General features: G+C 44.5%; 1 protein-coding gene across 1 annotated transcript; it reads right to left on the bottom strand.

The window, feature by feature from the left end:
* Window positions 1-2,079: 2,079 nt before the first annotated feature.
* On the bottom strand, window positions 2,080-22,634 carry LOC140270188 (protein NLRC3-like). Its single transcript, XM_072365296.1, has 9 exons — window positions 22,569-22,634; window positions 20,488-22,270; window positions 18,181-18,354; window positions 9,104-9,277; window positions 8,496-8,672; window positions 5,035-5,208; window positions 3,666-3,839; window positions 2,751-2,924; window positions 2,080-2,464 (listed from the first exon to the last, which is right to left on the bottom strand). Exons 1-9 carry the CDS (start codon window positions 22,582-22,584, stop codon window positions 2,455-2,457), a joined length of 2,856 nt encoding a protein of 951 aa, XP_072221397.1. The 5' UTR covers window positions 22,585-22,634; the 3' UTR covers window positions 2,080-2,454.
* Between the last annotated feature and the right edge of the window lie 132 nt (window positions 22,635-22,766).

Below are 22,766 nucleotides of genomic sequence, written 5' to 3'. Positions count from 1 at the left end.
AACAAAGAGATCACTTTGGCCCGAATTGGACTCATTTTGGCGGATGCTCATAATATATAACCGGAGCTCCAGTGGGTGCTGATGGGAGTGTGTGCCCAAGGAGGAGTGCATAATTAAGGGTGAGGTTGCCAGGTCAGGGGGCCTGGAGTCTGGTTGTTTTACAAAGTACCAGGGGGCTCGGACAGGAGTGTGTGCCCGAGGAGGAGTGCTTAAGTGTGGCTGAGTGTTCAAGGCCAGGGACCCTAGCCCCCAAAGTTAGGCAAGTAAAAAAAAGGCACTGTTAACTTATGAAAGTTCCCCAAACTGAAGCAAGTAAATATGGTACACTTTTCATGAGTTAAGAGTGTTCAAAAATGAAGTAACTATCAGGCACTTTTAACCGATAAAAGTGTCCCAAACTGAAGCTGGTAAGAATGGAAGACTTTTTTGACATTTTAAAGTGTCTGAAAATGCAGCATGTAAACGAAGGGTTCACTTTTGCACACTTCCGTCTGATGCTCATATTATAGACAGGATGGGAACTGAAGCTCCAGTGGGTGCTGATGGGAGTGTGTGCACGAGGAGGAGTGCTTAATTGCAGCTGAGCTTTTCAGGTCAGGGAGCCTTGAGCCTTGATCTTTTACAAAGTACCATGAAGTACCAGGAGGCTTGGATGGGAGTGTGTACCCTGAGGGGGTCTGGAGCCTTAAAAGAGGGAAGCTCGGCAGCAAATGTGATGTGCAGCATATGTGCAACACATATAGCAAGATTTCATAAGGATTTTCTAAGTACCTTCTACTTGGCCATGAGCAAAGGGCTGCAATGGGGGTTCTTTGGAGCATTTCCCTGACTGAAATAGTGTCGCAAATTGGGGCCTGGCTCCTGGAGGTGTGGAGAGGCATTGGATGGGAACCGGAGCTACAGCAGGTGCTGACGGGAGTGTGTGCCCAAGGAGGAGTGCATAATTGCGGGTGAGGTTGCCAGGTCAGGGGGTCTGGAGCCTGGTTGTTTTACAAAGTACCAGAGGGCTCAGACAGGAGTGTGTGCCCGAGGAGGAGTGCTTAAGTGTGGCTGAGTGTTCAGGGCCAGGGACCCTAGCCCCCAAAGTTAGGCAAGTAAAAAAGGGGCACTTTTAACTGATAAAAGTGCCCCCCCAAAGTGAAGCAAGTAAATATGGTACACTTTTCATCAGTTAAAAAATGAAGTAACTATCAGGCACTTTTAACTGATAAAAATGTCCCAAACTGAAGCCGGTAAGAATGGAAGACTTTTTTGACATTTTTAAAGTGTCTGAAAATGCAGCATGTAAACGAAGGGTTCACTTTTGGACACTTCCGTCATTGTAAAAGTGTACCGAATTGGACTTATTTTGGCGGATGCTCAAATTATAGACAGGATGGGAACCGGAGCTCCAGTGGGTGCTGATGGGAGTGTGTGCCCAAGGAGTAGTGCATAATTGAGGGTGAGGTTGCCAGGTCAGGGGGCCTGGAGTCTGGTTGTTTTACAAAGTACCATGAAGTACCAGGAGGCTTGGATGGGAGTGTGTACCCTGAGGGGGTCTGGAGCCTTAAAAGTGGGGCGCTCAGCACCAAATGTGATGTGCAGCATATGTGCAACACATATAGCAAGATTTCATAAGAATTTTCTAAGTACCTTCTACTTGGCCATGAGCAAAGGGCTACAATGGGGGTTCTTTGGAGCATTTCCCTGACTGAAATAGTGTCGCAAATTGGGGCCTGGCTCCTGGAGGTGTGGAGAGGCATTGGATGGGAACCGGAGCTACAGCGGGTGCCGACGATAGTGTGTGCCCAAGGAGGAGTGCATAATTGTGGCTGAGTGTTCCAGGCCAGGGACGCTTGCCCCCAAAGTGGGGAGAGTAAGAATGGGGCACTTTTAACTGATTAAAGTTTTCCAAAAGTGAAGCAAGTAAAAATGGCACACTTATCATCAGTTAAAAATGTTCCAAAATTCATCTTCAAGCAGCTTCTGTGACTGTAGAACTCATCTGCAGAATAAATCACTCGTTTCCTCCATGAGACACTATTTTCCTCCCACTGCATAAAAACAGCTGACAGTAAGAAAGAAAGTAGAAACTGTGCATGGAAGCTGGAGCAGCTCAAATGGAATAAATGTGTGGATTAATCAGGGGTAAAAAACACTGTTCCAGATATATATACATATATGCACAACCAGCAGTGACTAACAACAGAACGGACTGTTGATGCAGGAAGGTTTACGTGACAGTGAAACATCAATGAGCTTCATGAAGGACGGGCTTTTATGTTCATGCTGTCTGAATACTTTCAGTGCAGCTTTGCTGACAGTCTTAGCAGAGCATCTGGATCTGGAAGCCCTCCTCTTTACTCCACCTCCCAGTTACACGGTCCAGTCAGAGCCTCTACGGACAAACTGTTGTTGCTTCCACCGCTCTGAGCAGAGACACTGTCCCATTCACTGTCATCTGGAAAATAATCATCACTTCCAGCTGCAGAGAGAAGAAGAAAGAACGGATGAGTACTGACCTCGCATCACTTCCTCAGCTGATGCAGTATTCAGTATAAAGAGCAGCAGGTGAGCCGGCCTCCTGTCAGATCTCACATTAACGGGTTGGAATAAACACACAGACGCTCACACACCTGCAGAGACTTTAGCATCAAGTCAGTTTGCTCTGCAGATTTAACTGACATCCACAGTGTAAATAAAGTGCTGACAGTCATGAAGCCTTCTTTCCTGCTGAAAGAAGCACAGAATCACTGCAAACCTCTACTGACCTCAGAGTCTTCAGCTTGTAGTGTGGACTCTTCTTTATGTCGCTCAGCTGCTTCACATCTGACTCTGTCAGGTTGTTGCCACCACAGTCGAGCGTTGTCAGATGGGACAGGTTTGACTTCAAAGTTGAAGCCAGAATGTCGCAGCTGACCTTTGACATAGTGCAGTTTACCAAGCTAGAGAAGGAATAAAATATATAGATGCAATTATTTCTTATCCAGTCACATCTGATCAGGGTTTGAATGTGCAGCTCAATATGTCACAAGTTTCTACAGTGAAAAGTACACAGATCCATTAGTAGTCGACCAAAAGACGACCGTTTGCTGGGAACACGAGACAAACACTGTAGATTTTGGTTCTGGGTCTAACACCTACTGTGGAAAACCAAACCAGTTCTGAGCTAGACTCAGCAGAACTGGTTCTAACACCAGTCCTGAACCCGCGCTGGAACCGCTTTGGTTGAAAAGGGGTACATGTGAACAGCTTTCCGGTTGTTGTGGTTATTCAGAACAAAAAGTGCCATAATTATCATCACAAGTTCCTGAAGCAGCACAACAGACAGATGAGTGTAGAATTTTCTTGTTTTCATGTTTGGTGGAAAATCTGGATTTCACACAAAGCTAGAAAACAAAAAACTAACCAACTAACACTGTTGGTGGCAAACAGGCAAAAACAAATACACACTGACATAGTTCATAGTGTTCATAAATCAGTAATTATATCACATTTCTGTCTGCTGCTGTTCATGACCAACATTCCAGCTTATTATCCGGCATTATTCCAGGAAGTCGGGGAAAGTGAACATATGAACAAAGGAATATTCACAATTCTATGGATGGAAGTTCTTTCTATACATAAGCTGCTTCAGTCAGGAAGTAAACATATGATCTACAATAGCAGACAGAAAGGAAACTTACCCCAGACTCTCCAGTTTACAATGTTGATTATTCAGAAAACCATACAGATGCTTCACTCCTGAATCTCTCAGCTTGTTGTGACTCAGGTCCAGTTCTGTCATCTGGGAGGGGTTAAACTTCAGAGCTGAGGCCAAAAGAGCGCAGCTGATCGCTGTCAAAAAGCAGTTCACCAATCTGTATGCAGAGTAAAACATGTAAATTAAGTTAAAACATTAAGGTTTTAAATGCAAATTAACATGTGCAATACAGCATAGTACAGTGCAAAACAGTACAGTGCACTACAGTACAGTACAATATGATATAAGTTTATCTTATAGCATAAGTTTGTATATCGGATAAGTTAATCACCTAAACCCATATTCTCACATTTTATTTGTATAATCCCTTCAATAGCATATAAACTGTGAAAATTTGTTTTCATGGTACCGTTTCCAGTTTTTTATAAACTGAAAAGTCACATTGTAAAAAGAATGAATGTGAATCTTTGCCATGATCATTTTATAAACCTAATCCAGCTGCTTTGATTTTGGTTCAACAGGGAAGTGACAAAAGGTTTTGAGTTACAGTGGTTCCTGAACGTGATTCATAAACCTGTCATATCGTTGTATGCTTGAAGGTGAACAATCACTGAAAGCCCTAAACTGCAACTGCCTCCCCCACTGGTGAGCCTTAGCATTATTTTAACAGCCCATACCTTATTGTATTTAACTTGTTTTAATAAATGTTTTCCCTTGGTGAAATCCCCAGGGTGGCGTTGTCAGTTTTAACTGTAAATCATCTTACTGCAGCCGTTGGTGTTAGTACGCCACACGTTCAATTCCTCTTTGTTCTCTTTTTCCTTTCCAGTCTTAAACATCAGAGTTCGTCAACAGTGACCAAGAAATATCTGACAGGAATCTCAACACGTGCAGTCAGCTTTGACTCTTTCCCACAGCAAAGATTTTGTGGACATCGTTTTTGTAATAAATGGAAATTATCTACAAATGTGATTTAATCTGATTTAATCTGTGATTTAATCTGCAAATCCTTCACACACACACAAGTGTATTTCTATCAATTGTCAGTCAGTGAAATCACTTTGAGAAAGTAAAACACAGAAATGTTTCTATAGCCACATGCAAATGTTCCAAGTTAACAAAGAAAAATTACACGTATTTCATTGAAGAGTTGACAGTCGACCTTTTCCACGGTTTCTGTATAAAACTGAAACTCTTTTATTGTGACAAAAGATCAAATTAAGGACAAGAAAACTAAAATATGAACAAAAGCTACATTAACAACTGTATGGATGGAAGCTCTATAATCTCATACATAGGTTTAGAAAATATATATTTAATCTATAATAGTTGCAGGCAGAAAGAGAACCGACCTCAGAGTCTTCAGTGTACAGCGTTGACTCTTCAGAAAGCCACACAGCTCCATCACTCCTGCATCTTTCAGCTTATTGTAACTCAGGTCCAGCTCTGTCAGGTGGCAGGGGTTAGACATCAGAGCTGAGCCCAGCAGAGCACAGCTGATCTCTGACAAACTGCACCGACACAAACTGGAGAAAGAATAAAACACTGAACATTATTATGTCCTAAATTAGATTTTCCCTGATCTGAGTGACATTTGAAGTGATTTTCTCTTTCTGTGAATGTGGTTCATGTCATCACATCTCCTGGAATCAGAGGGAATCAAAATGGGAACATTACAAATGCAAACAACCCATCAAAAGAAGAAGAAAGGAGCCCAAGGACACAAAATAAAAACTAAAATAACAGTTTCTACATGAACTAAAGTAATGGTGTGAAATCCTCTACTCTGCCATGAAGCAAAACAGACAAATAATGAATGTGTAATAAAGCTATCATCACTGCAGGCCCGCAGCTATCATAATCATCATTTCTGACTTGTGCATCAAGTATAAAATGATGCAACCTGCTTCTTTAGTAGAGACACAAAGTGAGTCTCACACCTCTGAGCCCTGCGGTCACCACCCACACAAATGTTTGTGTTTAAAAATTTCTAAACCAAAAGACCAAATGTACCAAATGTACCCAGGTTTGACCCCAATCCTGGGATACCACATGACATCCGAGCATATTTGAACAATATTGATTTCTATCTGCGAAGATTCCCAAACACATCCGTTAAACACAAATTGTCTCGTCACCACGTCAGTAGATTAATTGAACGTCAACCTGATTACATCCAGAAATTGTAACCCTCTTGAAACTTCCAACTACCACCATTCTCGGACACACTGGAGTTCTTCACCTGCAATTCGGAGTTGCAACAACTCCAGATCCGATTCGAATGGGGGATATGTAGCGAACTTAAGAGTGGAATTAATGCAAACCTTTTGGATTCCCACATTCCTTTGTGGGGATGGTCAGTGTGTAAAGACCAGATGGGGGAATTTCTAAACCAAAAGAAAAATAAATTTGCCCCAGAAAGCATTTTGGGGGATGTTTCTCACCCCTTCTTTCCACAGACCTGCACTATAAACTTAGGTGGATGAATTAATGACTTAGTGCTAACTAAGTTGAACAAACAAAAGACCTCTTAGGAGAGTATTGGAGACAAAACAGACTAAGACACCCCCACTCTATCTGGACAACCATAAACTAAAGTGACATTTACCCTGGCTCAGTCAGATAAGAGCCAGATGCCTCATGGAACTCATGGAACTTACCTTGCTCAGATTCACTTTCAGTCGAATCTTGAAACAATTTACTATGCATTTTTGGTGCCCCGTGTGAGGCCTCTTATGGTAGACCAGTGTCCAGTCCTCATGACCCACTGCCCTGCAAGTTTTCGATGTTTCCCTCCTCCACCACACCTGATTCAAATGATCAGCTCGTCATCAAGCTCTGCAGTGGCCTGATAAGGAGCCACTCATTTGAAATAAAGACAGATAATGGCTTATTTAGAGGCTGCATCGTCCCTGCCCCATTTACTCCGTTATATGGACATATGCCGATCGCGAGTTTTCTAAATAGCTTCCCGAAGGACGCTGACTTTCGCCAAACTGTTCCCGGTGAGTAGATAAACGTATTTCATGCTAGAAATAAGGTCTAGGTTTAAAAATACCGGAATTCCCCTTTCAGCAGGAACAAATGGAGCTGATGAAAGAACAGTTAGGCAAAGCTAAAGATGAACAAAACACATCAACAACGGGAGCACCTGTTGGTGTTATCAGAAGGTGTTAAGAGAGACCTACGTCAGTCCTTGGAGACTGGATGTGAGCAGGAAACACATGGTTTCTCCTGGGAAGATAGAGGGGACCCTTGTCCTAACAAGAAAGGGACCTACAAAAGCCCAACTGTTATACCCGTCTTCAACAACACATTCTTTCAGATCTGAAATGATCACTTTTGATCCAGGTAAACCAGATCAATTATTTCCTACTCTAGGAACCCCACAATTCACAAGCTCGCTCCGATGAACACCTTGACAAAATTGCTCGCAATGTACCCAGGTTTGACCCCAATCCTGGGATACCACATGACATCCGAGCATATTTGAACGATATTTCTATCTGCGAAGATTCCCAAACGCATCCGTTTAACACAAATTGTCTCGACACCACGTCAGTAGATTAATTGAACGTCAACCTGATTACATCCAGAAATTGTAACCCTCTTGAAACTTCCAACTACCACCATTCTCGGACACACTGGAGTTCTTCACCTGCAATTCGGAGTTGCAACAACTCCAGATCCGATTCGAATGGGGGATAAGTAGCGAACTTAAGAGTGGAATTAATGCAAACCTTTTGGATTCCCACATTCCTTTGTGGGGATAGTCAGTGTGTAAAGACCAGATGGGGGAATTTCTAAACCAAAAGAAAAATAAATTTACAACAACCTTTGCTCCATGATAGCATTTTGTTTCTCAGCCCTCCTTTCCACAGACCTGCACCATAAACTTAGGTGGATGCATTAATAACAAGTTGAACAAGCAACGGGCCTCTTAGGAGAGTATTGGAGACAAAATACAAAGACACCCCCATTTTATCTGAACAACCATAAACTAAAGTGACATGTACCCTGGCTCAGCCAGATGCCTCATGGAACTCTGACAATGACCTTGCTCAGATTCACTTTCAGTTTAATCTTGAAACTCTATTAAATGTGTTTTATATCTGTGTACAAGTTCTTTCAGGTTCTCAATGAAATCAAGAACTACCTTTTAAGACCTATTTCATGATTGTACTTGGAGGAATACTGAAGAAATCATTATTTTGGAAAATTACTGATCTGCCTATGGGGCCATATTGCCCCCTAGTGGTCTGTAGTATTGAATAGTTAAACCCAAAATCAAGTCAATAGTGGGACATTTATATGAAATAATGCAACTATTAACTGATGTTTCCTGCTGTGACTTCTTGTATTCCATGTTTAACACAGGAAAATTACATGATTTGGTTCATTATTTATAGAGCATACATTTACAGATATCCATCTGAATGCTGAGACTCATAATCATTACCTATGTTATGTCATGTTGTTATTTGATGTTCTTATATCATAAGTCTGTGTTATATCTTTAACCTTCATATCTTAATAACTGCATCTGCAGTTATGCTTTAACTTACATTTATGTGTGTGTCTGTGTTCTCGGTATACTCAAATTATAAATATTTGCTGAACTGAAGAGTTGACTGAACATTTAAGCATTTTCAACAAAACCTCAACTTTTTGTGACAGAAGGCTAAATGTACAAGAAGAAAAGTGAAAAATGAAGAAAAGGATATTTAGAATTAAATGTTTAGATGTTCTGTGTGTTCAAACCTCACTTGGTTTTAAACACGAGATCTGCTATACCAGCAGGCAGTGAACTGACCTTAGAGTCTTCAGTTTACAGTGTGGACTCTCCAGAAAACCTGAAAATGGCTTCAGTGCAGAGTCGTTCAAACTGGAATTATTGTTCAGCCTCAGATGTCTCAGATGGGAGGGGTTGGACTTCAGAGCTGAGCCCAGGAAAGCACAGCTGGTCTCTGACAAACTGCAGCTGTCCAAACTGAATGAAGAATCAAACATGAAGGTCACATCATTTTTAATGCAACCAGGTGTGTTCAGGTTTTAAATGGGCAGCTCAACATTCCCATGCCCTGATCAATGACTTTTTCTCTGAATCAAGCTGTTTTGTTAACGTAGATCATCATCATGTCACGATATCTGGTGGGTGGAAAACGTCACCACGTTAAAAACTGGCAGGTGGCTGCAGCAGGACAGGCGAGGCGCTTCATGCTAATAAGAACAACAACAAGGTCTTTGTGTGCTGGGCTTGTTTCCCTCAGATTCGACTCCATCAGATTGGCATCTGGAGAGTTTAGAGGTCAGGGGAACACCTCTGGCTCTCTGACAGGCTTTATAGCCCTTCCTAAGTTGTTTTTACAACTGCTGCTGCTAACAGTAACAATAATAATGATAATAAGACAGTGAACTGACCTCAGTGTCTCCAGCCTACAGTTTGGACTCCCCAGTCCACCAGACAGAAGCTCCACTTCTGAATCCTTCAGGTTGTCATAGTCCACTTCCAGTTTTTTCAGATAGGAAGGGTTGGACTGCAGACCTGAGGCCACAACTTCCCAAACAGTGTCTGATAATTCACACCAATAGAGTCTGTCATAACACAGAAGACAAAAGACACTATCATGAAAGTGGACATTTTATGTTGAGTTCATGCATTTTAATGGGGAAACAGTATGATGCTGTTCACATCAGTCTGATCTGAACCCACATCTGATGATGCTGCCAGCTTCACGTCCATCAGTGCAACATTTAGAGTCTGCTGTTATATGATCCAAAAATAAAAATGACCTCTGAAAAACATCACAACACTTACCGGATCTGGTAAAATATTATTACATATGAACATAATTACGCATATACATATGGGGCTGGTAAAGGGAACCTTTCATCACAACGCCATTTAGAGACCCACAGGTGATACTTCTGGTTTTCACATTTTCTTTATCATGATGCGTCTGAATAATCAATGCAAATGTTCACTAAAACAAAACTTTAATGGAATTTAATGAAAGTAGGCAAATGAGGGGATGCTGTTGAGAGCTTCTTCCTCCCTCCCTGTTCTTGGCTGATCCTGCTGACCTTCAACAATACGGGTTGATTATTGTCATGATTCCTGAACACTTTTCGTTTTGTGACTTGTCTTGTAACTTGTAGTAATTTTTCATAGTGTTTATTTCTCAGACTGTCTCTCTGACATATCAACATGAATGAAAGCCCATCACCTCCAACTTAACCTCCCAAAAACTGAACTGCTGGTCTTCCCAGCCAAACCAACCATACCCAACAGCATCTGCATCCAAACTGAATCCCTCTCTCTTGCTCCATCAAAGGTTGCTACAAACTTGGGTGTCATGATTGATGACCAACTAACCTTCAAAGAACATGTTACCTCGGTTGCTCGTTCATGCCACTTTGCATTACTAAACATAAGAAAGATCAGACCATACCTATATATCCCCTAACTGGTCTCCCAGCCTGTACTATGAAACCTCTGCAGATGGTCCAGAACGCGGCGGCACGTCTGGTCTTCAATCAGCCTAAAAGAACACGTCCCCCCTCTGTTCATTGAACTCCACTGGCTGCCCTTAGCCGCCCACATCAGGTTCAAGTCCCTGATGTTAGCTACAAAGTGCTTAATGGAACGGCTCCCATCTACTTGAATGCTCTTGCAAAGGCTTATGTTACAACTCGGTCCCTCTGTTCGTCCCAGGATTGTCGTCTAGCAGCTCCTACACCACGCCTAAGACAATCCAATTTTCATGTGTCGTCCCACTTGTTCTCGCTTGTTATATCTTGATTTGTAAGTCGCTTTGGATAAAAGCGTCTGCTAAATACATAAACATAAACAATCATGTTCTCGAAAGACTTTAGCCCATAGATCTTCCCTCAGACCTCGACTCACTGATTTCCTTGGCCATCCGCACAGACAATCGGCTGGAGGAACTCAAGTCTCTGCGGTTGGAACGTGAGGTGCCGCGCTTCGTCCGAACCCAGACCACCACATCATGGGTACCTCCGACAGGACCATCATTGGAGCGGAATCAACCAGCTCCAACGCCACAGACCGAGGAACCCATGCAGATGGGACGGGCCCGACTCCCTCCAGAGGAGCGTGAAAGACGCTTGAGAGAAGGTCGTGCCTTTACTGCGGAGAACTGGGACACCTAGTGGCTACTTGCCCCGCCAGAATCCGCCGGATTCCCCGAAGCACCACACTCGTCGTGCCAACAACCCGAATGCTAACCCCCGTCCAGGTAAAACACCACACCCTCACTATTTCTATGGAGGCGCTCATTGGAGCAGACGAGAGTCTAATGGACAAAGGGTTAGCCCAGAGATTGGGATCCAAGAGACTTGAAAGATCCGTGAAGGCCACTTCACTCGATGGCCAAGAACTATTTGTTATTACTCACGCCACAGAACCTGTCTCCTTAACCATTGGAGAACACACAGAAGTGTCTAGGGGCCAGAATAGCATCTTCAACCATGTTTAATGCTATCTCTGCTCATCCCATCACAGACTCCCAGTACCCAGACCTGACCACAGTTCCTCGCTGTTATCATCATTTAAAAGAAGTATTTAATAAAGTCAAAGCCACATCACTTCCTCCTCATCATCCTTTCGATTGCCCCATTGATCTGCTGCCTGGCACCCCTATCCCTAAGGGGCGATTATATTCGATGTCGGTACCGAGCGCCAGGCAATAACCAACTACATCGAGGCCTCCCTGAAAACTGGACTCATCCGACCTTCATCATCGCCGGCCGCAGCAGGATTCTTCTTCGTGGACAAGAAGGATGGGTCGTTACGGCCCTGCATAGATTACAGCCCTCTCAACGACATCACCGTCAAGAACCGGTACCCACTTCCACTCATGTCTTCGGTTTTCGACCAGATCCAACTAGCCCAGGTCTTCACCAAACTGGACCTACGCAACGCATACCATCTCGTGCGCATCCGAGAGGGAGATGAATGGAAAACCGGCTCCAACACACCCACGGGACACTACGAATACTGTGTGATGCCCTTTGGACTCACGAACGCACCCGCAGTATTCCAAGCCATGATTAATGACGTTCTTCGTGATTTCTTAGATAAATTTGTGTGTAGGATGATATTCTGATTTAGTCACCTGATCTTTCTACCCACAGAAACCATGTATCCTAAGTGCTACAACGATTTCTTGACAACTAGCTTTATGTTAAAGCCGAAAAAAGTCAGTTTCATGTTCAGACTGTCTTTCTTGGGATTTATTGTGTCACCAGGGAGAGCCGAAATGGACCCAAGATCAGTGCTGTGGCCAATTGGCCAACTCCAGACAGCCGAAAAAAGCTCCAGCAATTTCTAGGATTTGCTAACTTTTAGAGACGGTTTATCATGGTTTCAGTTCAATCGCCGCACCACTACATGCTCTTACTTCTTCTCGAGTTTATTATGTCTGGTCTCGAGTGCCAGCAAATTCATTCCACAAACTCAAGCGTCGCTTCACATCTGCACCTATTCTGACCCTTCCAGACCCCCAGCGGCAGTTCGTGGTGGAGGTGGATGCGTCTAGCACCGGTGTTGGGGCAGTGCTGTCTCAGCGATCGGAGGATGGCAAGATGCATCCCTGTGCCTTCCTGTCCCGGCGGCTCAGCCCTGCGGAGTTCAACTACGACGTTGGTAACAGGGAACTGCTGGCTGTGAAAGTTGCTCTGGAGGAATGGAGACATTGGCTGGAAGAGGCCATGCACCCGTTTTTAGTGTGGACAGACCACAAGAATTTAGAGTACATCAGGCGGGCAAAGAGACTTAATTCTCGACAGGCCAGGTGGACTCTATTCTTTAATCATTTTCTTTTCACACTTTCCTACAGATCGGGCTCCCGGAACGTTAAACCAGACGCTCTGTCCCGGCTGTACGACTCCGAGCCGGCGGCCAAGGAACCTGAATCCATCCTTCCACCAGACTGTGTGGTCGGAGCAGTGTCTGGCAAATAGAACAACACGTAAAGCAAGCACTTGGTGGAGCGCCATTACCTAAGGGTTGCCCAGAGAACTGACTGTTTGTACCAGTCGGTCTGCACCCGCAGGTAATCCATTGGGCTCACACATTGCTGCTTACCTTCCACCCGGGGGTCTGGCGCACTATGTATGTAATTTCTCAACGGTTCTGGTGGCCTTCCACGAAGTTGGAGGTTTGGGAGTACATCGAGGCATGCTACTGCTGCTGCCCTACTCCTGCCCTTCTGCTGCCCTTCTGCTGCCCTGCTCCTGCCCTGCTGCTGCCCTTCTGCTGCCCTTCTGCTGCCCTTCTGCTGCCCTGCTCCTGCCCTGCTGCTGCCCTCCTGCTGCCCTTCTGCTCCTGCCCTTCTGCTGCCCTGTTGCTGCCCTGCTGCTGCCCTTCTGCTGCCCTGCTCCTGCCCTGCTGCTACCCTTCTGCTGCCCTGCTCCTGCCCTGCTGCTGCCCTGTTCCTGCCCTTCTGCAGCCCTGCTGCTGCCCTTCTGCTGCTATGTTTACTCTGCCCTCATCAGCCATCTTGGCTCTGCCCTCATCAGCTATCTTGGCTCTGCCCTCATCCGCCATCTTGGCTCTGGCTTCATCAGCTGTGATAGAACAGGGCAGCCATCTTAGGTGTGGTCAGCATTAGTTGCTATGGGCACCTCACTTTGTCCCCTTAAAATCCTGGGGTTTTCATTTTGAGGCACAAGTCTGGAACAAACGCTCGCTGTTCGAAAAGTAGAAGTCGTATCCGAATAATTCTTTCACTGTGAGCGCCAGAAGGGACGGGGGAAGCCAGCGGTGTAATTTTTATTCTTCTAACCCCCGTGGCTCCTTTATTATGGTAGTTTTAAAATGAGTTTTCCGACTGATTTCAGGGCTAGGCCGTTTTATAATGGGATGGAATGTTCCCTCTCTGCACTCAGAGGTGATTTGTGAGAAATCTGTGAGGCCAAGCTCAATGACAGTCACACTGGGTGAAGGACAACTAAAATACCTACGTTTTGATGTATAATTTATTCAGATCAGGCAGACATTTTGAACGTGAGAGGAATTTGTTCGAGAAATTTTTTTTAAAGATTTTTAGAGTGACAGAGTGTGACGGCATGAGACGAGGTCCTCTGGACACCTAAAACGTAAACTGCCGTTGTGTCAAAGCCGTATAAGCTATTAACAAGCCCTTTATCAGAGTTAAAGCTGAGTCTTTCCTGTCACACACAAACTTTGAATGATGTGTGTGTGACCTTGTATGACTGAGTTCAGAGGCCTCTAAGGGCCGTTAAGGCCTTCTCCATTCATTTTCCCATTGACAATTTTCCCGCTTTTTCCCATTTATCCGCTATTCCTTTCGAGTAATGAGAGAGATAAATACAAGCACACTTCTGCCCATCGGCGTGCACGTAACGATGTGTTTTTTATTTTAGTCGAACCTTCGCTGCGGGAGGAGTAGCGCGCCGAAAAACGTGACGGAAGCGGGAGAATAATAAGTATGCACAATAATTATATGTGTGCCCTGCCTTTGGCAGTGGCACACATATAATTTGATGTGGCGCACACACAATACGACATTGATTAGGACAGCTAAACAACCTCTTCCGGTTTTCCAACAGCTGCCGCAGCTGTCAGCAGACAACAACGCTTTCGGTTGAAGGGCGCCAGTTAACGTGGACGCAGGTTAAAGCGTCAGACCGGCAAATTTTCCTCTCCTGCTGTGCTTCGCTACATGAACAAAGGACATCCACCATAATTACAATAAGAATAATCTGTAAACTTGAAAAGGAAGGTTCATTGTTAAACCACTTCAGTGTTGCTTGTCCCAGTCAAAGTTTTTTTGGAACATTAAAGATTGAATATGTAGAATTTTCATGAAAAGCTATATTTAAAAAAAAATAATATATCCACAAGGCTTTTAGAGGAGTGCAGAATGACAGTATAGCGTTTCCATAAAAAATAATATTTGTCTGAATTAAAGACTTTAAGAAATTTTGACTGGTTCGTCAATGACTTGGTGTTTACATAGTAACAGCCAATAGCGGCCCATCACTGCGGGTTGTCAAGTACAGTCTCTACATTCGACACAGCTGGCTGACACTGGGTAACATGGCAGAGACTCGGCGACCGGTGCATTATCCATCCCAGCAGCAGAGTGACCGGAGAAGGGCGAAAACTAGTAAACGTCAGTAGAGTAAACATCGACAACGCCTACAAGGGATGGTGAAAGATTTCCACGGCATCAGGATGCACGCTGAAACGGCAAGTTTTCTCCTCGACCGGTAAGTTAAGCTTTTAGCCGTTGTTGCCGTTAGTGGTGACCCACATTGAGTTAAAGTGAGGAGAGCGAGCAGTTGTTGTTATATATATTTCTGATTGTTACATTATCCGTTGTGTATTGCGTGTATTTTTGTCAGAAAAAAGGAGAAAAGCAACAAAACAAAGTATTCACACACGTTTCTGATACTCCATGTTTGTTTATCTCGGGTAAACTCCTCCTTCCCATCAAGATTTTTGGCTAATGACAGAACAGTTAGGTCACATGTGCCATTTGCCATATTCCCCACATCTTTGGACCCTTTGGGGCTCTTAGTGTTAGTGTTAGTGACCTCTCTCCTTCGCCGCAGACAGAAGGAGGACGAGGTGGCTGGGCCAGAGTCGGATGAGTCCCCGCTAACATAGTCGTGGCCTACCGTACGCAGCTTTGACCTACCGATGTCTTTCAAAACTGTAAGGCTAATACAGTCTGCTACAGTGTTATCGTCTGTGTGCTGATCGCTTCTACAACGAACCTGGAAACCCTGCTGGAATTATTTTTATGTTGTTGCAACTACACTCTTGAGCCACTAGATGTCGATATTTTGCGCATTCTACATATTCAACCCTTAAAGAATTTCTCATCATTTCTTCAGCTTTGACCTGTGTCTCTGACCCTGCCAATGAAAAACACTCAAATGTTTTCAGGAGACACATAATGTAGACCTGAAATTCTATAAACTAAACAATTAAATGTCAAAACTGGATTGGAATATTTTGAAAATAACAACAAACTGACCTCAGAGCCTCCAGTTTGTGCAGCGGACAGAAACTTCACTCCTGAACCAGATATACGACACATTTCTAGGTCCAGTTCCTTCAGATGGGAAGGGTTGGACTTCAAAGCTGAGCCCATGACTTCACATTCAGTTTCTGAGAGCTGACTGATTCTGTAATAACACACACACAACAAGTCATGTCACTATGAGAGCAGACACTTTATATTGATTTCATGCATTTGATTGGAAAACAGAACTTTTTGTCCTTCACATCAATGAGATCTGAACCCACAGCTGAATCCTCAAAATGATCCCGAGACCAACTTTTGAAGAGGAACTTGTTTACTGCCCGTTATTGTTCATGTAACTGGACCGAGTTTAGCTCAGTGAGCAGTACCAACTGGGAAAGATCATCTCTTTTTGCAGCTGCTGTCAGCTTCAGATCAAAGTCGGGACACTTGTCTCAGATAAAAAAAACTCAATTAAATATCAATTATTACCAATCCTGCTGACAGATGAAGCCAACTTCTGGTGGAAATATTCTGCTGTCAGCTGTACTGAGGAGCATGCATCTTCCATCCAGCAGCAGCCTCAGAGTATATAAGAGCCCAGTGGATAAACTATATCTGAGGCTAATGTTCCAGCAGAGTTAGCTAAAAACTGTGAATGTGCAGCAGCCACTTTTCATCCCACTGTTTTAACAACTTGGTCCAGTTCAACGCTGAACTGAAGGAACTGAGCCACAAAGAGGATCAGTTCCAACTCTCAGAGCCTGAACTTCAGAGCAGGGAAATGGAAGCATCTGAGAAATAACTCCTCATGGTTTATTTACTGGTTTATTTCTTCCTTTAGCAGCAGCTAACGCTAACAGCTTAGCTAATGAAGATGACATACACCAACTTCTAAGGAGTTACTGCTGTTCCTTTCTGAAAGATGAACATTATTGTTCCCACATTACTTTGCTAGCTGAAGCTTTCTAGTTGAACGGTTCCGTTCTGTAACTCAGACAACCTGCAGCTGTGTGGATGAGGTGTGTTTCCAACACAACACCGGTCCTCTCCTCACTCTCAAGTTTCTCTAACGCTCAAAACAACCTGGTCTCAGACGCAGTGTTACAACAGGGGTCAGAGAAGGCCTGTTGATTAATTACCGTATTTTCCGCACCATAAGGTGCACCTAAAAGCCTTAAATTTTCACAAAAGTCGGCCATGCGCCATATAATCCGGTGCGCCTTATGTCTGCACCGGATTCCAAAATCTGTCACGGATACCGCCATTTTGAACTTACTGCCGGGAGCACCGAGCATTCATCAGGGCATTAAGCCCCCTCCACATCACTCACCGCTCTCCCTTCGCACCGCTCACCGCCACGTTCACTTTTGCCGCGCAAGTGTAAAAACGACCGATGACGTTGTCCTTGACTGGACCATTTCCCGCTGACACAGGGACGTATGTGTGCTGGCAGCGATAAACCAATCAGAGACTCTGGTAGGTATACTACCGGTATCCTGCAAAACAACATTTGTTTGTCTAAGGACACCCGAAAATGGCACCAGCAAAGAGACATGCTTACGAGGCACAAATCAAACTGCAGGCTATCAGTTACGAGGCTGTTCATGGGAATAGAGAAGCTGTGAGAGAATTCAATATCAATGAATCTATTGCACGGAAGTGGAGGAAAAAACAAAATGAACTGCGCCAAGTTAAAAAGACCAAACTGAGTTTCTGCGGAAACAAAGCGAGGTGGCCACAGTTAGAAGACCAACTTGAGCAATGGGTCATTGAACAAAGAACAGCCGGGAGAAGCGTCTCTACAGTCACCATTCGGCTGAAGGCAAAAGAGATAGCAGAAAACTTTGCCGGAGGTCCGTCTTCGTGCTTTCGTTTTATGAAAAGGCGTCTATCCGCGTGAGGACTACCGTGGCGCAGCAACTGCCAGTGGATTACAAAGAAAAGCTAGCAGAGCCCCCCCCCTCAAGGATGGCTTCCAGACATCCAACGAGGGTGGGAGGGAGGGGCTCTGAAGGGCCTAAAGCCGGGTCCCGTCTGGCGGACTGCCAGACCTCCAGGGACCCGATCCCCAGTGCCGGAGGCCGTCTGGTGGACGGCCCGATCTTCGGTGACCCAGCCGCCCCTTCAGGGCAGCGATCCGAGGTGGAGTCCGCTGCGGGACCTCCAGGGTCCCCACTGGCGACAAGCAGCGATGGCGCAAGGTCGCCCGAGCCTCCATGGGCCAGGACCACACCACCGTGCAGCCCCCTGCTGAAATCTCAAATTAGTTTAACATCCTCCTTTACATTCATACACAGAGCCCGACTGGCTTTTGTTTTCTGTCAGGTACCACTGATTATAATGGTGTTGTTCCAAAACCTAGAACATCGCTGGATAAGTTCATACATTTTTAAATCATGAAGATTTATGAACCAAGAAAATTAAAACTTTACAGAGGAAATAGATTTAACATATTAGGGCATAGAGTTAACTCACCTGAGAACCTCCAAATGACAGTTTGGACTCTCTAGTCCAGTTGACAGAATCTTGACCCCTGGGTCCCACAGACTGTTGCCTGTCAGGTCCAAATCTCTCAGGTGGGAAGGGCTGGACTTCATCGCTGAGGCAATAACTTCACATTGAGCCGCTGACAGCGCGCAGAAACCGAATCTATTATAACACATGACAAAGCATGTCATTATGAAAGCAGATACTAAATAGCTCTAACAATGTTTATGTTTATGTATTTAGCAGACGCTTTTATCCAAAGCGACTTACAAATGAAGACTTAACAAGCTATATAAAGCTAACAATAAACTACATAGAAGGAACCCACTAGTCTGACTATGTCAGAGGTGACCGAGTAGAGATAGGGTGTAGGCATAGAAAGAAGTGCAGAAAGACAAAGTGTCAAGATTGCAGTAGTCAAGGCGGGAGATGACCATGGCCTGCACCAGGAGTTGGGTGGCATGTTGAGTTAGGGATGGTCTGATCTTTCTTATGTTTAGTGTTGGTGTATATGGCAAAGAGAACAATAACACATACACAATACTTCTACTACTAATAATAATAACATCCCCCCTCCCACCCTGTGGAGGGCTTTGAGTATCCCCATGATCCTCAGAGCTGTGTTGCTGGTGTCGTTGGCTCCTGGTAGGGTCTCCCATGGCAAATTAAAGACTAAGTTATACTCCTGTTACGAACGTAAATATCAGGATTCATTGACACTTTATGTTTTGAAATAGGTGTTGTCTCGTCATTTCCGGTTTTATTTTGAAATATTAACTTCCCTTTCGTTTATTCGTTACAATCTTATGAGAGTTCGTCATCGTAGCCATTTCCAGTGTTCCATAGTCGCTTTGTCCTTTGAAGTTGAGCATTCCTCCTTCAGAGAGATCTTTCGTTTCATAGCACCTCCGTTAAAGGAGCGGTTGCGTTTAGTGATTTGTAATTTCATAGAGCCTCCATTAGACAGAGAGTGTTTTGTTTTTTGTAAAGTTTCATAGTGCCTCTGTTTTCGGGAGAGCATCATTTGTTTGTTCTGCCTCGTTAGACGAGTGCGTAGAGTTTAAAGATAATCTTTTATAGTCTTTCGTTTTCCTCCTGGCGTGGAGTGAGTTTGATTTTTCATTAAGTTTTATAGTTACACTAGCCTCAAGCCTAATTATTGAGGATAATGTATTAGGATTTAATAGCCCCTTGTTTTCTCTGTCAGGAGACCCATAAGAGGTTTATTTAATAAACTGTCTTATACTGAAAGATCCTGCATCTGTGTCCTGTGTCCTGCCTGACTGTAAATAGCTACGTCCACTTCAAACGTTGCTGTTCCAACGTTGTTAATCCCATGTGTGCTTTACGTTGGCATGGTTGTTACACAATACATCCACCAGAGGGCAGTACAGAGTTCCGACATCGGTTTCAGACAATAACAAACATGGCCACGGAGGAAGAGATCATGATAATGGCAGAGACATAAAAATAAAAGGCATCTTGTCTTCCTCAGCAGTAATGAGGGCGCTGCTCTGGTCCGTTGTGGTGAAGAGGGAGCTGAGCTGAGATGGAGAAGCTTTCAGGTTACTGCTCCATCTTTGTTCCAACCCTCACCTGTGGTCACAAATCTGGGTTCTGACCCAAAGAATGAGGTCGTGAATACAAGCAGCTGAAATGAGTTTCCTTCAGAGGGGTCTGGGCTCAGCCTTAGAGATGGGGGGAGGAGCTTCCCCCATCCAGAGGGAGGAGCTTACCAATACAGTGGGTGGAGCTCCAACATTCAAGAGGAGGAGCTCCATCGTCTGGAGGGAGCTCATAGTAGAGCTGTAACAAATACACCTGAAATTCAATTGTTGCATAAAAGTAGTGAAACATTGTTTATGAATAATATGAATGATCTTGTGTTGAATACTTCCATCCATCCATCCATATGTAGCTACAGGTGGAACAGAGATGCCCATAATCCCTGTTATTAGCAGTTTGTACAAGCTCCAACTAGAGGACTACAGATGCTACCAGGCGAGATACTATCCCCTTTAAAATGTTTCACTCTCTCATTTTCTTTTTCTATTTATTTTTATGTCTAATTCTTCTTTTTTTTCCTTAAATCCTGCAATTATGATCAGATTTGAGGGGGGTTTCAGTGGTGGAAAATAATTTCAATTGTGCAATTAAGAACAAAAGTAAATATGAACAGAAGAAGATAAAGTTCTACTTTATCTGTACGTTTAAAGCTGACTCTCCATTCAAGTCTTAATTGTCTGGAAGCCTGAAGCAGCTTTTCCTTTAAAGTTTGCTGATATCTGGACTCACCTAAACTTTCTGCAGTTCCTCACAACTGGGACCAGTCTATGTCGTCCCTCATCTGTTGTGCTGTAGCTGTGTGGGTCAAACTCCTCCAGAACCTCCTCTGACATCTGCAGCATGTAGGCCAGCGCTGAGCATTGGATCTCAGAGAGTTCCTTCTCTGATCTGTTCTCTGACTTCAGGAACTCTTGGATCTCCTGATAAACTGATAGATCGTTCATCTCCATCAGACAGTGGAAGATGTTGATGCTTCTGTCAGGAGAGATTGTGCGGGCCTCACTGTTACGATTAATCTTCTTCAGGTTGTTGATGACTCTCTGGATGGTTTCTGGACTGTTCTCTATCCGACCCAGCAGGCCTGCTAAGAGTCTCTGGTTGGACTCCACAGAGAGGCCATGAAGGAAGCGAACAAACAGGTCCAGATGACCATTTCTACTGTCCAAGGATTTCTCCATGACTTTGATCAGGAAGTCATCCAGAGATGAGTAACTGTAGTCTTCTCCCAGGAAGCTCTTCAGCGCCTTTTTCTTCCTGTTGGTGTAACAGTGGATCATGTAGACTGCAGCCAGAAACTCCTGAACACTCAGATGGACGAAGCAGTAAACTGTGTTATCGTACAGTCCCCTCTCCTCCCTAAAGATCTCTGTGAAAACTCCTGAGTACAGGGAAGCATCTCTGATATCGATGCCAGACTTTCTCAGGTCTGATTCATAGAAGATCAGGTTTCCTTTCAGCAGCTGCTGAAAAGCCAGTTTTCCCAGAGATTCAATCACTTTCCTGACATCTGGATCCTTTCCAGCTCCTCCATCATACTTGACCTTCTTCACTTTGGTCTGAACCACCAGGAAGTGGATGTACATCTCAGTCAGGGTCTTGGGCAGCTCTCCTCCCTCTCTGGTTTTCAGCTCATCCTCCAGGACTTTAGCAGTGATCCAGCAGAAGACTGGGATGTGGCACATGATGTGGAGGCTTCGTGATGTCTGGATGTGGGAGATGATGCTGCTGGCCTGCTCCTCATCTCTGAATCTCCTCCTGAAGTACTCCTCCTTCTGTGGGTCAGTGAACCCTCTGACCTCTGTTGCTATGTCAACACAGTCAGGAGGGATCTGATTGGCTGCTGCAGGCCGTGTGGTTATCCAGAGGCGAGCAGAGGGAAGCAGTTTCCCCCTGATGAGGTTTGTCAGCAGCACATCCACTGAGGTGGACTCTGTAGCATCAGTCAGGGGCTCATTGCTGTGGAAGTCCAGAGGAAGTCGACACTCATCCAGACCGTCAAAGATGAACACAACCTGGAACTGTTCAAAGCTGCAGATTCCTGCTTCTTTGGTTTCAGTAAAGCAGTGATGAACAAGTTCCACCAAGCTGAACTTTTTCTCTTTCAGCGCATTCAGCTCTCTGAAAGTGAATGGAAACAGGAGCTGGATGTCCTGGTTGGCTTTGCCTTCAGCCCAGTCCAGAGTGAACTTCTGAGTTAAGACTGTTTTCCCAATGCCAGCCACTCCCATTGTCATCACAGCTCTGACTGGTCTCTTCCTTCGAGGTGGCACTTTAAAGATGTCTTCTTGTCTGATGGATGTTTCTGGTCTGTGTGGTTTCCTGGATGCTGCTTCAATCTGTCTGACCTCGTGTTCATCATTAAACTCTGCAGTCCCTCCCTCTGTGATGTAGAGCTCTGTGTAGATCTGATTCAGGGAGGTTTCCTTCACTGCCATACCGAGCCCATCAGACACACACTCAAACTTCTCCGTTAGCTGAGCCTTGAGCTGACGCTGACACTCACTGAGGATGTCTGAATGAAGACAGAAAGGCACACATGAGACAATGCTTTACAGAAACAGAGTGAAAGAGAAGACTTTCTGAGTGCTGTGTGTATTCAGCTCATTGGACTGTCAGGTCCTGACTGTGTGGGAGGTTTTATGGAGGAATCACAAACTCATATCAAACAGTAACCAAACTGTTGTTACAGCATAGTGTCTGGAGGGGATCTGAATGCAGTCAGGTCCAGTTTACCACAGTCATACATTCAGTTAGGTTTGTCCAAGGTGAGCAGGTGTTGGAACATCCCACTGAATCTTTACTTGACTTACCTGAGGGTTCTGACATGTATGTTGGGAACTCTTCCAGCAGATCATTTCTAGGGATTTTAACCAAAAGCCTTTTAGTGACTTTAACCGTGTTTATACAGTAGGTCCAGGACATTTGATCCACTGTATCCATCCTGTCTGCATTCTCCAGTCGACTCTTTGGGATTGATGGTAGGTCTTCAAAGATCCTCCTTTGACAAA

The sequence above is a fragment of the Leuresthes tenuis genome, unplaced genomic scaffold (genome assembly GCF_036924035.1).
Source record: "Leuresthes tenuis unplaced genomic scaffold, fLeuTen1.0.hap1 SCAF_15, whole genome shotgun sequence".
In the NCBI taxonomy this organism is placed as follows: domain Eukaryota; kingdom Metazoa; phylum Chordata; class Actinopteri; order Atheriniformes; family Atherinopsidae; genus Leuresthes; species Leuresthes tenuis.
The sequence above is the reverse complement of the archived record's forward strand: the minus strand, read 5'-3'. Positions and strand labels throughout refer to the sequence as shown.